The following is a 17,014-nucleotide window of genomic DNA, read 5'->3' as shown; positions in this document are numbered from 1 at the left end:
AGTCGTTTGCGCTGTATCGGGACGGGAAGAGGAAGGTTCTGCCGGCCGCTGGAGGGTCGGTCTCGAAGAGGATGAAGATATGGTGAGTTTTTATATGCATTTGTTGGGTTTTGATGAAATTTTTATTAAAAAATTTGGTCGCTTCCCTTGACTGAAATGTGGGATTTAATGTTAATTTTCTTGGATATGGAAGTCGTTGGTGTAAGAATAAGGCAACCTGAAATATGTAAAATCAAATCATGTTATCAACTTCTAGTTCGGGAGGATTTTCAATTCTTATCTAGGTGCAGTACCATTTCCTATTTCAGTCCATTTATTTTTTATCAAACATTCAACCATTGTAATAAAAAAAAATGTCAGCGCAGTCCGCAATGTGCAGGGCCTGGTAAGGTCTTGTGCCGCTTTTGATATGCAGTCTTACCTTGCATTTTAGTTATTACAAGACGGCCTTTTCCATGGCATAAATTTGTTACCACCAAGGTTACACAGCGACAACTCTTATTTGCGCCAGGGGTATCTATCAGAGGACCAAATATTGTAAGTCATAAAAATTTTAATGTGGAAATTTTGATGCACCCTAGATATATAAGCTTTAGAGATGGCTAAAGATTGGAAAAGTTTTACAATGCTTCATAAATTTAGATGTTGGGAAGTCTTGTTGCATAAAGCATATCAGATGTGTGTCAGATGCATATTCGTTAATGAGTTGTGCCCACGCCTGCATAATCATGTCCAAAGCAGCATGACATAAGGTATTACTAATGGATGCTATTTTTCTTGGGTATAAGGCCTAAATTTTAGTTTGAAGGATTAAGTTCTTCTAAACCCCATGGAGAAAGAGAGTGTCGGGATGCAGTTTGCGACATTCTCATCACAGATCGGGTTCTTGTATACATTGGAGAGACATTTGGTGTAGCTCAAAATGAGGATGCTAGGATTTTAGAAGCAGAAGAAAAGAGGAGATGATTATGTCAGAGGAAGACTTGTAGTTGAGCCTTATTAGGTTAATTGATTAAATTGTCTTTTACTGACCTAATATTACCTTCCTTTTATGCACTAACTACGCAACAGGGAGGTGGTTGCACTCATTTCTAGAGTAGCATTTGTTAACTCCATTAATTTGCTCTAGTGATCATCTCTTTGATTGAATTAGTCTTTTAGAATTTTATTTGTTCTATTGAATAGCAATATTTACTGGTTGAAAACGGTTCAAGTACGGTTGAGTTGTAAGCATTTTTGACATGAGAGCATGTTATCTTTCATGATACACGGTTTCTAACAGTATAAGCTGAATAAATATGTAGGAACCTATTTGATGTTTATATTATGTGAGTGCTTTCGGAATCACATCATTTTTCTGATTGTGCTTCATGCTACTAAAGTATGTAAAGGCATTCAGAATTTATATTGTCCCTGGATTATGATTAAATACTAATGATATTTTCAAACATTTTGTTGAATGAATGGTACTTCCCTTCATTTTCCCTTTTTCCAAGAAGAATGCTAGCTTTCTGTTTGTATAAGGTGGTCGGAAATTGAAGACCTTAATTTTATTAAACTTCATAAATTTTTTCCTTGTGCCTCACAGAGAACCCATTCATGGAGTAGACCATTAGATGGTCTTGAGATTCCAAGAATTGCTTTAAGAGTTTGTTAATTAGAGCGATAACGTTTTGTAGTAATATTTTTTTGGGTTATTTGCATATATACTTAAATCGTGGGTATTTGCAAAACTACCCTTCAAATCAACAACTTCGTGCAAAAAACCCCTAAAATCAACAAATCATCAACTTAGTGCTAAAAGTTTGTCTATTTTGTTGATAATTTTTACATCGTGATTACAAATTAGCTTATCAAAGCTTATGATAAATGCTTTGAGGGTAATTTTTTTTCAAAATTGATGATTTAAGGGTTAGTTTTGTAAATACTGTGATTTGGAGGGTATTTTGCGAACACCCATGGTTTAAGGGGTATATATGCTAATAACTCTATATTTGTTCTTTTTTTCTTTCTTTCTTCTTCCTCTCTTTTTTTTAACATCGCGATTACAAATTTGTTGATACTGTGATTTGGAGGGTATTTTTGCGAACACCCATGATTTAAGGGGTATATGTGCTAATAACCCTATTTTTGTTGTTTTCTTTCTTTTTTCTTCTCTCCGCCAATTTTTTTCACTTTTTTTTTTGTGTGTGGTTGGGCTAATGCCTTTTCAATAATTCCAGGACATAACTAATATGCATGCATTTCAACAATATTTTGGCAATTTCTATTTGCTTCTAAAGAGGAATGTCACGTGACATACCAAGTCCTAGAGTTTCCAGAAATTTTGAAATTGGATTGCCTTTGAATATATGAGTTTCAACCTCTTTATTATACGAAAGATCTATGGAACCTAATAATTCTAATTTTTTAAGTTGTAAAAAATATGAGCGTAATGAATTTTGATATGTAGACATCCAACTGTATCTATTAGAATTATAAGTAGATGCCTTGAAATTGCAATACTATACTATTCCTTCAATTGTGCTTCTTCCACTTGGATTTATGTTGATTGGATTTGTAGGATGGGAAAGAAAAAGGTTGATGAAAGTGACAGCGACGTAGATGAAGACGACGACGAAGATGAAGATGACAAAGAGAAATCAGTTGTGCTTGATGATGGAAGTTGTATGAGCCATGATAAGGAAGAAGAGGGGACTTCTGCTGCTGGTCTGGTCAGTGCTAGTTCAGACGGGGAATCATCAGGAAGGCTTTCTGAGCAAAGCAATTTGGATGAAGTCATTGGAGTGTCAGGTAGTGAACAGTCATCTGGTGGAGCTTCAGAAAATTGCAACTTGGGTGAAGTAAATGGGAAATGTGATTTTGAGACTCCTGCAGTGGAACTGGGTTCTGTAACTGGAGACAGTAGCACAGAGGCAGATGTTTTAGCAAAATCTGAGATGGGAGTATCTGAGGAAGCTGCTGCACAGAATAGTCCGGCTTCTATATTGGAAGAGGTCACAGTAATGAAAGAGGTCAAGCCAGCAGAAACGCCAGTTGGTCCTGAAATTATTGATAAAGAAACAGTAATTCAGACTTCTGATAGATACAATTCGGAGGAGCCATTGAAATTTGATGAGTATAATTCTGCAGTGGAACTGGAGGTATGCTTACAATGGCCTTCTCTAATTCTTTTGTGTATTATTATCTTTTTATCATCTTGCATACATGTTCTCTCTCTGTATGATTATATTTCAGAATTTAAGTTTCTCCAGTTAACTTCGTGAAAATTAACACAGTGGACTGACTTGTTTGTCAATTTCAATTTACGCATGCATGCATATACTGATGCATACACAGGCATGCTTTTGGACAGTGGTAGATAAGTGGCATGCTGAAAATGTTGTGTTTCACTTTAGAAAAATTGAAACAAAAACATATGCAGGTTACAGGCAAATTGGTTTTACTGGTGACTTGGAGAAAAGGGAAGTTCAATGTATTCTTGTCCCACAACAATGCCTTTAACATAGTAGTTGAAACAATTGCTTTGGTATATTGAGCGCATTATTTTCGATACATGTAGTCTGTCGTTTCGCACCTATCAATTATGAAGCTAACTTTGCACTAAGTTGAATCTGTGCCCTTCAAACATTTATCTCGAGTCTCGACAAAATGAAGCCGACTCATTTTGGTTGTGCCTTCATAGTGCATGACATAATCTAGCAACACACTTGGTTTGGTGCTTTACTGTCTTTCAGCAATCATTTTGCATTATGTCATTTTTAGTGGTAGAAAGTAAAACATAAAGTGCCTTTTATTTTTGAGATGAGGTAATTTTGTGAAGCCTAGGCTTGTGAACACTTAAAAAGAAAGTTTACTTCTTGTACCTGTTTTCTTACATCCCACTGCTTGTCCTCATCTTTGGGAACCACTTAAATCCCTTTCTGTTTACCACTGACAAGCGTAAGGTTAACATACGGATGACTCTCTTATTTGCTAAATTGGTTAGTTCTACTTTTACAGATGGTCCTCTTGAATGGAATATTTTGACTCTTTTATCCTCAGTGGGTCTACTTATCAAGTAAACAGTTGTTTCTTTATTTGAGGGTAAAAGAGTCAAAAAAATTAATTCGGTAAGTCTTATATGCAAAAACAAAGCAGAGGGAACACTAAGACCAAAACAGTGATATACTATAGTGGGTTTATCTGCAATAAACTCGTTTTTATTGTTCTTTACTTTGTATCATGATCGGACACCATCAGCTGCCTGTTTTTTCCCCCTCTCTACTGGCAAATACGCTGCTGATGTATGTTTATCTTTGTTAGATCCTTGGCATGGAAAGGTTAAAAGCAGAGCTGCAGTCACGAGGATTGAAGTGTGGTGGAACGTTGCAGGAGCCCAAGAAAGTTCTAGCCGCCAAGACTGAAGGAAAATGAAACCAGATACGTGTTGGTTTGGGCAGTTTCACTCGTTGGATTGCTACCGGATCCTATTTTCTGTTCTTTGAACCTGAAAGTGTCTTTGTAATCGTAAGAATAAACCTTGTTGTATTTGCACACTGGAGTTTGAATGCTCAAAAAGGTGGATGGGGTATATCGTGTAACTTTTGCTCAGTGATTTGTTGCCTTTTGTTTAAGTGCTTACGACCTTTATCTTTTCAAGGTTTGATGATGGAATTTCCCAATGATTCTTTGGACTACGGTATTAAACCCTCGGGCGTGCCTAAGGGGCATCTCTTAAAGCGCGGTTTTGGGTATTTCAGGAAATTAAGTTCCTGTGGGTGCTCTCTTGGAGAGTCGAGTTTGAGACGAGTTGACCTTGAGACCTTAGAGAACTGTTCATATGCAGCTTATCCACTCGGTTAGACCCTCTTAGGTGCTTACTGCCTTTATTTTGTGATCATGTTTCTCTTGCAAACTCGCACACGGTATCGTTTACAACTGTTATTAGTCTCTGTTCTTAATTTGAAGTTAAAGCTCACTGAGTTGAAATTTGAGTTACTGTCACGTAATGGGCTCTGTACCATAACATCCATCACCGGTCATTATTTGTTGCTCATTCCATAGTCCAGCCTTCTTGTTAAATAAGTACAGAAAAAAATAAAAATGAACGCGCTGGCGCCATCATTTTTCTGAATTCTTTCTTCTCCTCACCTCAAAATGATTTCAGAGTCTCAGACCTTAAAATAAAATTTATGAACCGTTTAAGACTTCCGCCTAGCTCTGTGCAAACCACAAATTTGTCAAATCCACCTTCATCTGCTTTCATATTTGTAGCCATGCAAAGGGTCATATTTGCTCTTATTATTTATAAGGGTGAAGTGAGTTTCATTTTTTAGATTCATTGACATCTCCATCTCATCTTGCAAATGATATTGATGGCCTTGAACTTAATTTGTTATATTCGTATCTTTCTATTTGTAGACTTTCTGTAATATCTATATACTGTGAGATGTATTAATTATGAAATAGGGAAAATTTTCACCAATATGTTACTGTAGATCCTATTTTACTTTTCTTTTTTTCTACCTCTCGCTTTCAATAACGGTGATATTATTAATTACACTCTCTAATCTTTTCTCTATTTGCTGATCCATCCAAAACCCCCAGTCATTCTCATCATCCAACGAAGTAACACCGCAATGCCTTAGACGGCACTGCTTCTGAAAAATAATAAGAATAATAAACTAATTCAACATGATTGCATGTTTTTTTTTCTTTCTTTTGATGTCGTGTCAACTTCTAGAAGACATGCATGAAGTGCTTTTGAAACCGTTATGCAATCTCCTCCACGGAACAAATTACGTTCATCTCCACATGAAAAAGGAAATGAGTAACACGCACGTGATAACTTCAATGGCCTCATTTTCTTTGCAACACATTAAGCATGGAAAGAGGTTGATTAATTCTGCCAATTTATTTATTTAATGGTGACGGAGTAGCATTGAAGACACAAGCATTAAATGACAACTAAGTATGCAGAGCTTGTGTCATTTTTTGTTTGATATCTTCACATTTGTGGAATGTATAAACATATTATTATTAAAAGCCCTCATTTTCGGAGGGTTACGTACGCTCATTTGGAAGCATAATACGGAAATTGACTAGAATTCGTGGGTTTGCAAGTGAATTCCGTCGAAGTACAGAATTTGGAAGCATAATACGGAAATTGACTAGAATTCGTGGGTTTGCAAGTGAATTCCGTCGAAGTACAGAAATACTTCGGATGTCACTCTTACTATGGATTTACCCGCACGTGTAAAACAAGTATTGATTATATATGTTCCTACCTTTGAAAATATTGATTTTATATTTATATTCCTGTTGTAAGAAATAGTGCACCTATTATGCACGGTGGCCAAACCGATGGGTGCCAAGAACAAATATCAATGCCTAGAGAGAAAGCCAAACAATATAAAATAACGACATAAACTCAAACAATCAATTTTATCGTTGTTCGGCAAGCTGCCTACGTCCACGGGGCAAGAAGGGGATGAGGTTTTCACTAAATAGAGAAGAAGAGTACAAACTGAGATTACAAAATCACACAAAGTCACCAATTAATCTCACCAACAAAGCTCTATTTCTCTCCAAACAAAACCCTAACCAATAGCTCAGAAAATACCTCTTTTCTGTGCTCCAAATATCCCATTCGCTGCCCAATTCTCTCTTCCAATCGTTCTATATATATATAAATCCTAAATCCAAAAGCATACTAGGAATTCTAAAACCAAAATCAAAATAGATTAGGAATCCTAATAACTTGTTACCAAAACAGATTTGGAATCCTATTAACAAAACATATTAGGAATCCCAATAACTTGTTGCCAAAATAAATTAGGAAACATATTAGGAATCTGCTATCCAACAACACCTCTATTATCTAAATGTGATAAAAATTTAGTTGATGATTATTTAACTAAAATTTCTTAACTATTACATAATTCTTCAAAATGTATGGAAGAGGGGCGTGGATGCGTTAATTGGTTATAATCTTTTTTACCCACTCTTAGTATAACTCATCCAGGTTACATCATCAAATATTCCCCACAATAAAAATAAATACATTTAACCCAAAAATTACAGAATTATCTCTACTATATATGACGTGAATTCGTAGCTCGAAATTGAAGAACTCAAGACTTCATTTTAGCTACTACTATTATATAGTAGCTTTTAATTTAAATACTTAATAGAATTTTTAATTAGCAGTAAGCAAGCTTTTCTTCAGATTTAGCTTGATAGATTTCATAGACTTTTGGTTCTTTTATAAAGGCGGGCTTTAAGAGAAAACCATTCAATTAACTCCGTGCCATAATTAGAAAAAGAGAATTCCCATCACAAATCAAAGAAAAGTTATTACTCTGTGTTATTTCTAATTTAATCCTATTTTATCAACTACGTACATATGAGAATATTCTGCACATCCAGATGAGAATTAAAGAAGGAAAAAGTCTCATATAGATATAGTCTACATAGGGGACAAAAACCAGGGGATCGCATAACATACTAATAATATATGAATATGTACATATGTGCACGTATATTGTTTTGTCACGTGAAAACAATATTCATCCCGAGCACTGAAGATATTGCTTTTATATATATTACAAAATAAAACAACAAAAAAACACCTCATCTATTGTGGGCGTGTGTTTGGCTGGCATTTAATACATAGTTCTAGCAAGCCAACGATTAAATTGCCACCGAACACAGCGTAAAACCATAGCGCGCTACCAAATTAATCTAAACCCTAACCCTAACCTAACTCCAAAACCCCAAAAGCTCATCTACCGATCACCAACCCTCCGATATGCTCTCCAGCTCCGGCCTCCATGGGTCGATGCTGGCTCCGGCCTTTCTCGGTCTCAGATCGCCGCCTGTTATAACCGGACTATTGTTAGCTACTTGCGCAAGGAACCGGATTGCTTCTCTCTTGGTCATGACCATCTTCACTCTAATCACACCTTTTTCGCCATCCTCCTCAATTTGGCAGTTGGGAACAACATATCTTTTTTGGCATACGGGCACAATCGCTGAGCTATTCTTGGATTTGGGTATGCAATTCCCCATGAGAGAGAGAGAGAGAGAGGGAGGGAGGCGTGGCCTGATGTTTTTCGTGTTGAGTTGAGATCATGTATGTGTGTGTATATATATATAGTAGGTGTAGTGAACTAGCTAGCTAGGAGAAAGTTGTGAATTAGAGTAGATGTGAATGAATTTGTTTCAAATTAAATGGAGGAATCGTTGAAGTGGTCAAACGTAGAATTTGACGGTCCAGGGTAAGATAGAATATTAATGGCACGTAGAATATATAAAGGTACCCCGTCAAAGACGGTGCGAGTGATACTGATGATGGAGTGAATTTGGGCCAAGTCTCAAACTGAATTGCGATTCAATTAAGACTCGCTAAAACGAGACTATAGTGGACTTAATAATTAAGCGATCAGAATGCCCGAAGATTGAACGCAACGTCTGTTCCACTACCAATCTTAAATTAACGTACGCGATACATGACTTAGTACAAACAAACGTCGAATAATTGCAACTAGCTAGTATAAAAATCAATACACGCGTCAACTTTTAAATCGATGTCGAGATAAGCTAATTTATCATATTGATATTTTTTTTTTAAGTTCGATAATTTTTTGGGAAAATTGCTTGGGGGAACCAAATAAAATTCGGCTATGCATCCCCACCCCTCAACTAGAGTCAAACACTTGGGGGCACCTTGACCCAAGTACTCATGCTTTCTCACCCCAAACCCAACAGTGTTTCTCTACTTTATAGTGTATTTTTCCAGCAGTACCCATTTTGCCCTTTCTTCTCTCATTTTCGATTTGGGGGTGGGCGCTGAAATCGGCTATGCATTGAAGAACTTGGGTTTTGTCTTATTCGCCAGCCAAGCAACCCATCATGAAGTAGCGGTGTCAAATCAGTGAGCTGGGGGGTTTTATGCAGGGAAGGGGAAAAATGGAGGGAAAAATGTACACGGTTCCCTCCAAAATATTGCATTCCTCATATATACTCTTCTCTCTTTTGATCTACTGCTAAAATCTTCAACAACCTTCAACAATCATTTATATTCTGAACTTTTTCCTCTTAACTTCTTCAACAACCAAAATGGAAGATTCTTTAATGTGTGTGATTTCATTTAACAGTAACGCAACCCTTATTAAAGTCAATTCACAGATCGCCGCCTGTTATAACCGGACTATTGTTAGCTACTTGCGCAAGGAACCGGATTGCTTCTCTCTTGGTCATGACCATCTTCACTCTAATCACACCTTTTTCGCCATCCTCCTCAATTTGGCAGTTGGGAACAACATATCTTTTTTGGCATACGGGCACAATCGCTGAGCTATTCTTGGATTTGGGTATGCAATTCCCCATGAGAGAGAGAGAGAGAGAGGGAGGGAGGCGTGGCCTGATGTTTTTCGTGTTGAGTTGAGATCATGTATGTGTGTGTATATATATATAGTAGGTGTAGTGAACTAGCTAGCTAGGAGAAAGTTGTGAATTAGAGTAGATGTGAATGAATTTGTTTCAAATTAAATGGAGGAATCGTTGAAGTGGTCAAACGTAGAATTTGACGGTCCAGGGTAAGATAGAATATTAATGGCACGTAGAATATATAAAGGTACCCCGTCAAAGACGGTGCGAGTGATACTGATGATGGAGTGAATTTGGGCCAAGTCTCAAACTGAATTGCGATTCAATTAAGACTCGCTAAAACGAGACTATAGTGGACTTAATAATTAAGCGATCAGAATGCCCGAAGATTGAACGCAACGTCTGTTCCACTACCAATCTTAAATTAACGTACGCGATACATGACTTAGTACAAACAAACGTCGAATAATTGCAACTAGCTAGTATAAAAATCAATACACGCGTCAACTTTTAAATCGATGTCGAGATAAGCTAATTTATCATATTGATATTTTTTTTTTCAGTTCGATAATTTTTTTCTAGCTCCCACGAAAATTTAATATTATTTCTTAGTCAAATTTGTCATTAGATCCAAAATTTCGCCGCTGATGAAAAAAACCGTGAAACCTCATTTGATACCAGTAGTGCTGTCTTATATTCATGAGGAAAATGCCAAAATATTATTTGGCACATTGGTATAAGGATAGTAACTATGTCTAAGTTTCCGGAAGAATGCTGAGTCCACTATAGTAAAGTAAATTTTAGGATGTAAAATGAGAGGCATTAGTATCACCTCCAAATATAATGAAGAGAAAGTTTGGGAGGCCAAAAATTGTAGAAGGAAGGAAGTTTCACATGCTTTTTTTCCACCGGCGGCGAAGTTATGGGTATATAATTGACATTTTACTCAAAAAATATCAAAATGTTGCCAATGCTAAAAAAAATATCAAACTGATAAAAAGAATGCACAAAAAATATCAATATGGTAATTTAGCATATTGAGATATTAACTATTCTTCTTTATCTCTATATGACTTTATACAGAGAGCTCTTTATATGATTTTTTTTTCATAAAGGACTAGACATTTCTAATACGTAAGAACTCTGAAGAATGATGTTACCCATACTATAAGTTTTGTTTATTAAATTAAATGACAGCATGGATCATTTGCAGGATCATCCAATTTCAAGATTTCGAGACAAATTAGAACATTCCTTTTAAAAAAGGAAGAATTTGGAAAGACCTTCAGGTTTTTATATTTTTTAAATTTTTTTATAATTTGTTTGGAATCAAACCTAAGACATAGGAGTTATATTGAAACCTCCCAACAGTTAAAGCCGCCCGCGGTGAATTAAAGCTATTCAAGTTTTTTTTGTGAGGGATAAAGTGGCGGTCTTTTGGTGCATTTTAGCGGGCGAAAATTTTCCCGCTATCGTGCACCTCCATCTAGATCTACCATGAGGAAGAAGAAGAAGAATGGGAGCAAGGGGACTCCTAGTGCCACTTTGAGAGATTCTATTTTCGTTTTCACCTCCTCTTCGTCTACTCGTAGATCTGAGGAAACAGAGGGAATCGAAAATGGTGAGGAAAGCAATGGAACAGTAGAAGCTCGAGAGGATTCATCGATAGAGCTAATGGGGAGCACAGGTCCGGTTGGGGCAAAGAAGAGAGAGCTCATGGAGGAAATACTGGCTAGAACTACCTCTCTCTGATCCTGCTCAAGTTCATCTCAGATCTGATTCAATTTTTGCTCGACAACTTAGTAAGAGTCCTAACTCCTGGCTGAAGATATAGAAGATGATTTAAATATTGAGAATGATGAGGATTGTGATGAAATTGATAGCAATGTTGAGATTCTTGCAACTCCTGTAGCTCAATCTTCAAAAAGTTATGGAAAAATCAATCTGGAGAAAAAGAATGATGAATTGAAAGATGAGATAGATTTAACAAGGGAAAGTGAAGGAACAAAGAAATCCTTTGCTAGCTTGTTTACAGATAATAGAAAACATGGGAAAGGTTTATCAATTAATTTCATTCCATTTGATCAATCTAATGTCGCTGTTTTTACTGAAATGGAATGGAGGGAAGAAGTTGATTACTGGAAAAATGCATTAGTATGTCATGTTATAGGATTGAATGCAAAATTCAAATCCATGGAAGCATATGTAAATAAAGCCTGGGGGAGAATTTCAATTCCAAAAATCATATTGATCAAATCAGGTGTTTTCTTGTTTGATTTCCCATCGGAACAACAAATGAGAAAAGTGTTGGATGCATGACCATGGTTTTTTGGCTCAAGGCCATTGGTTCTCAAGCCATGGTCAATTGACACTGAAGTGGAAAAAATACAAGACTGTTCTTATCCATTATGCGTGCAATTTCCAAATTTAAAGCTCAATCTATGGAGTGCTACAGGTATTAGCAAAATCTCAAGTCTTATAGGATGTCCAATAACAACTGACATGCTTACAGCAACAAGGCAAAGGCTAAGCTATGCTAGGGTTCTACTTGAAGTGAAGCTACCCTTAAAAGAGTCATTACCTGACACTGTTGAAATACAAGGACCTGATGGAAAAAGTATAGGCAGAATGTCATATATGAACTTAAGCCAAAATGGTGCACAGTTTGTAATATTGTGGGACATGATACTGAATATTGCAGGAGGCAAAAGGGTAGGAAAATGTGGGTTCCTGTTAATAGACAGAAGGAAGTTGTGCAGGCACATAATGTACAGACTGATACGCACAGTGTTCAGGAGCAGGTCACTGGTTTGAATCCAAATGCTGAAAAGGAAAATGATGGGCAACAGGTTTTAACTGGTAATGAATCTGCACATGAGGCTCAGGGAAAAGATAGCATGAGTAAGGAAGAGTACAATACATCACAGCAACCAACTGAAAACATGCACAGATTAAAAGACAAGGGTAAAGCTATAGATAACAGCTCACCTGGTACACAAGGCATAAAGCATGGAAGCCCATGTCTTACAAATGTATATCAATCCCCAACAGTGAATGCATCAGGATTCACAAGTGTGAGTAGAGCACATATTGCTAGAAGAACAACAATCAACATTGCTGGGAATTCAAATCAGAAAACACAATTCTCCCCACTAGATCCTTAGGTATATGATTTTGACCCTTGTTATATTGACAGGGGGGAATCAATAAATGCATTTAGCCATTTGGAATATTAGAAGATTCAACAAATCCTCTAAGCATTTAATTGTAAAGCAATTCATATATCAGTACAATATTCCCCTTATAGCTCTTTTAGAAACAAAACTAAAGGAAGGAAAGATGAAGCATATTGCCAGGAAATTTGCTAGAGACTGGAATTAGATTTCAAATGTTCAGGAAGCTGGTAATGTGAGAATCTGGATACTCTGGAACAATGATTTAATGATAGTTCAAAGTATAAGCTCAACTGATCAATGCTTGACTTACTTTGTTCAATTGAAAAATGGAAAAGTATCATGCCTAATGTCTGTGATTTATGCCTCAAATCAAAGGGAGAATAGGAAAAAATTATGGCAGGATCTTCTGGAAATCAAACAAAATGTTAACTGCCCTTGGTTGGTTGGTGGAGATTTTAATGCAATCATTAGTGCTGAAGAAAAAATGGGAGGAGCTCTTATTTCAGATGCTGACACAGAAGACTTCCAAAACTTTATATCATCAAGCTAACTACTTCATATCAAATCTATTGGATGTTTCTACACTTGGAATAATAAGCAAGATACTAATACTAGAGTTTGGAGCAGAATAGACAGAATTCTAATTAATGACAGATGGTTGCATCATTATACATCAAGCCAGGTGGAATTTCTAGTGCCAATGTGCTCAAATCATTCTCCAGCTCTTGTTTCTGTTAGGGAGGAGGATTTTCAAGGAAAAAAACCTTTTAAATTCTATAAAATGTGGACAAAACATCCTGACTTCTTAGCACTTGTGAATTCTGTCTGGGGACAAGAGATAAAAGGGTACAACATGTACAAGTTTTATTCTAAACTTAAGAAGCTAAAACTTGTCCTCAAGGAGTTAAATAAGAAGCACTTCATGAACATAGGGGAGCAAGTTGCAAGAGCTAAAGAGGAATTGCTGGGAGTTCAAAATCAGATGAGTCTGGATCTTCTAAACTAGGATCTAATTACTCAGGAGAAAAAATGTATTCAAAAATACAACAGGCTGCTACAATGTGAAGAATCATTCCATAGACAAAAGGCAAATATTAGTTGGGTTGTGCATGGGGATAGGAGCTCACAATATTTCCATTCAATCATGAAAGCTAAAAGGCATTAAAATAGAGTGTTAACACTCTATTCAGAGAATGGAAGGAGGCTTACAGATTTGCCTGAAATTGCTACTGAACTTATTGAATATTACAGAAATATGCTTGGAAAAAAGTGAATACTCTTGAACCAGACCCTGCAGTCATCTCTGATGGTCCCATTCTTATGGATAGACATAGAAATGAACTGGAGTCTCCAATTACCAATGAAGAGATCAAACATGTTTTTACAATCTCTGATGAAAAGGCCCCTGGACCTGATGGCTATAGTGCATCATTCTTCAAAAGCACCTGGAATATTATTAGTGCAGACATGATCAAGGCTGTTCAGGAGTTTTTTAGTTCTGGTAAGCTGCTTGGCTCTCTCAATACAACTACAATCACCTTAATTCCTAAAGTTCTGAATCCAAGCTCATCATCTGAGTTTAGACCAATTTCCTGTTGTAATTGTGTCTACAAAGTGATCTTGAAAATAATAACTGCTAGAATCCAGAAAGTTATTGGGTATTTAGTAAATGATGCACAGTGTGCCTTTGTTAAAGGAAGGATTATCTCAAATAACATTCTACTTGCTCATGAATTGGTTAAGCATTATGGTAGAAAACATATATCCCCAAGAGTTACTCTCAACATAGATTTGAGAAAAGCATTTGATACAATAAGCTGGGATTTTATTAAAGCTATGTTGACAGGATTGGGATTTCCAGAAAAAATAATTGGATGGATTATGACCTGTATAACTACTACAAAATTTTCACTATCCCTTAATGGATCTCTGCATGGATACTTTAAGGGGCCTGTATAACTACTACAAAATTTTCACTATCCCTTAATGGATCTCTGCATGGATACTTTAAGGGGGCAAGGGGACTGAGGCAGGGGAATTTTCACTATCCCTTAATGGATCTCTGCATGGATACTTTAAGGGGGCAAGGGGACTGAGGCAGGGGGATCCTCTATCACCATATCTATTTGTTATTGGGATGGAGTATTTGTCCAGGAGGATGAAGAAGCTTAGAACTGATAACCTGTTCAAATACCATCCTAGATGCTTTGGCTTGGGGATAACTCACTTAATATTTACGGATGATTTGCTATTGTTCAGTAAAGCTGATATCCAGTCCGGATGATTTGCTATTGTTCAGTAAAGCTGATATCCAGTCTATTAGTAAACTGAATAGTTGTCTTCAAGACTTCAGTAGAGTTTCTGGATTGGAAACAAATTCTAACAAGTGTGCTGTTTATCTGGGAGGTGTTGAGGATAATGTCAGGAATCAAATATGTTCTCTCCTGAACTTTTCTGAAGGTTCTCTACCAATTAGATATTTGGGGATGCCTCTGATTTCTAAAAGACTCTCACATCTTGATTGCTCAAATCTGATTAGCAAAATTTCAGAACAAATTCAAGGATGGCAAGGTAGGAGGAAAATGTCATATGCTGGAAGAATTCAGTTAATAAAAACTGTTATTATGGGGATTCAAAATTACTGGACAAGTAGTTACATACTACCCATAAGAGTTTTGCAGAAAATAGACAAGCTATGCTCTGATTTCTTATGGAACTGCAAGATGCATCTAGTGTCTTGGAGGGATGTATGCATAGATAGGAAAATGGGTGGTCTGGGATTATACAGTGCAAAAACATGGAATTATGCAGCTGCAATGAAACTATTATGGATGATTCATACGAAAAAGGATATATTGTGGATTAAATGGGTGCATGAAAACTACGTACACCAAATGGATATATGGCAAGTTCAAGCAAGAAGAACTGATTCTTGGATGTGGAGACAATTACTCAAGGTAAGAGACTTGGCTCTCAATAAATTTGGAGATAGAAACAATTTGCAGAGAGTTATGAAAGAATGCCATGATAATGGGAAAATCCAAATATCTGAGATATATAAAGCCCTGACTCATTCGACAACTCCTATTGATACAATGTCAGGCTCAATTTGGGGTGGACTGCACTACCCTTAACACTCGGTAATCCTATGGCTAGCCAACCACTCAAGACTGCTAACTAAGGAGAGACTATGCAAGATGGGGATGCTAACTGAAAGTCTGTGCACCCTGTGTGCAACTCAACAAGAAACATGTAAACATTTGTTTTTTGAATGCCAATATTCAGCAACTATCTGGAATGGAATCATGGAATGGTTATGCTACTCGAGGTGATCATGCAACTAGACTGAGGTGGTGATCTGGTATAGTGCAGAACTGAAAGGGAAGGGATACATGAAGAAAGTGAAGAGAATGGCTCTTTCGGCAACTGTCTATTGGATTTGGAAGGAAAGGAATTTGAGGATTTTTTCAAGAGAAACAGCACAATCCAATCCAACTGATTAGGGAGGTGAAAATCTCAATCTTAACTAAGTGGCTTAATGAAGATATACTTGAATATGTAAAGGAAAAGATAGGAGGATTGTAATCTAACATAGATATGTTGGAATTCTTGTTTCTCACCTGAATATGTAAAGGAAAAGATAGGAGGATTGTAATCTAACATAGATATGTTGGAATTCTTGTTTCTCACCGGAAAAACTGGTGAGGTTTGATGTAGGATTGTAATCTAACATAGATATGTTGGAATTCTTGTTTCTCACCGGAAAAACTGGTGAGGTTTGATGTGTGTACAAACATTACAAATTGGGAAATGAATAAAATTTTTCATTGATAAAAAAAAGGTTTTATCGTGAGATAAATTATAAGAATGATGCTAAAAGTAAAGTAATACATCTTAAAAAGTCGTGGTATGTGTTTGCCTAACTAAAAACACTAATTGCTTCTTTAAAAAGTACTTATTATTATTATCATTATTCTTATTCAATACCTGACAAAATGGTGTCTCCTCCTAAAATAATACAATCTGGATACTGGGCTCGAGTGAGCTTGACAAGTGGCCCGCCCTTTCTTTTTAAAGAAATCGAAAAATCTGAATGATTGAACGTGATGCTTGTCCGGGCACCAGTCGGTTGCGACTGGTTTACCGCCTCCGGTCCGACAATAAAATAACAATAGTACGGATGGTTTCTTCCATCTTCAGCATCCATCTGCTGTGGTTTCGGTATTTCAATTTTACATGAGATTTAATGAGGAGTTAGCAGGTGTAACCCTACTAGCGATCATAGTGATCTAAATGCAAATCATGTGAACATCTTGCATTCAAATCATCAACTCTCTAATCTTTTCTCTATTTGCTGATCCGTCCAAAACCCCCAGTCATTCTCATCATCCAACGAAGTAACACCGCAATGCCTTAGACGGCACTGCTTCTGAAGAATAATAAGAATAATAAACTAATTCAATAAT

The 17,014-nt window shown here is 36.6% G+C and overlaps 1 protein-coding gene across 1 annotated transcript in view; it reads left to right on the top strand.

Annotated features, from left to right (window-relative positions):
• The window catches only part of LOC109842414 (protein SDE2 homolog), a 4,926-nt gene extending 510 nt beyond the window's left edge, over nt 1-4,416 (top strand). The window contains 3 exon segments of the mRNA XM_020411294.1: nt 1-82; nt 2,564-3,143; nt 4,306-4,416. The exon segment at nt 1-82 is cut by the window's left edge and continues 30 nt beyond it. Coding sequence (XP_020266883.1) covers nt 1-82; nt 2,564-3,143; nt 4,306-4,416 — 773 coding nt within the window.

The sequence above is a fragment of the Asparagus officinalis genome, chromosome 5, assembly GCF_001876935.1.
Source record: "Asparagus officinalis chromosome 5, Aspof.V1, whole genome shotgun sequence".
Classification (NCBI taxonomy): Eukaryota; Viridiplantae; Streptophyta; class Magnoliopsida; order Asparagales; family Asparagaceae; genus Asparagus; species Asparagus officinalis.
The sequence above is the reverse complement of the archived record's forward strand: the minus strand, read 5'-3'. Positions and strand labels throughout refer to the sequence as shown.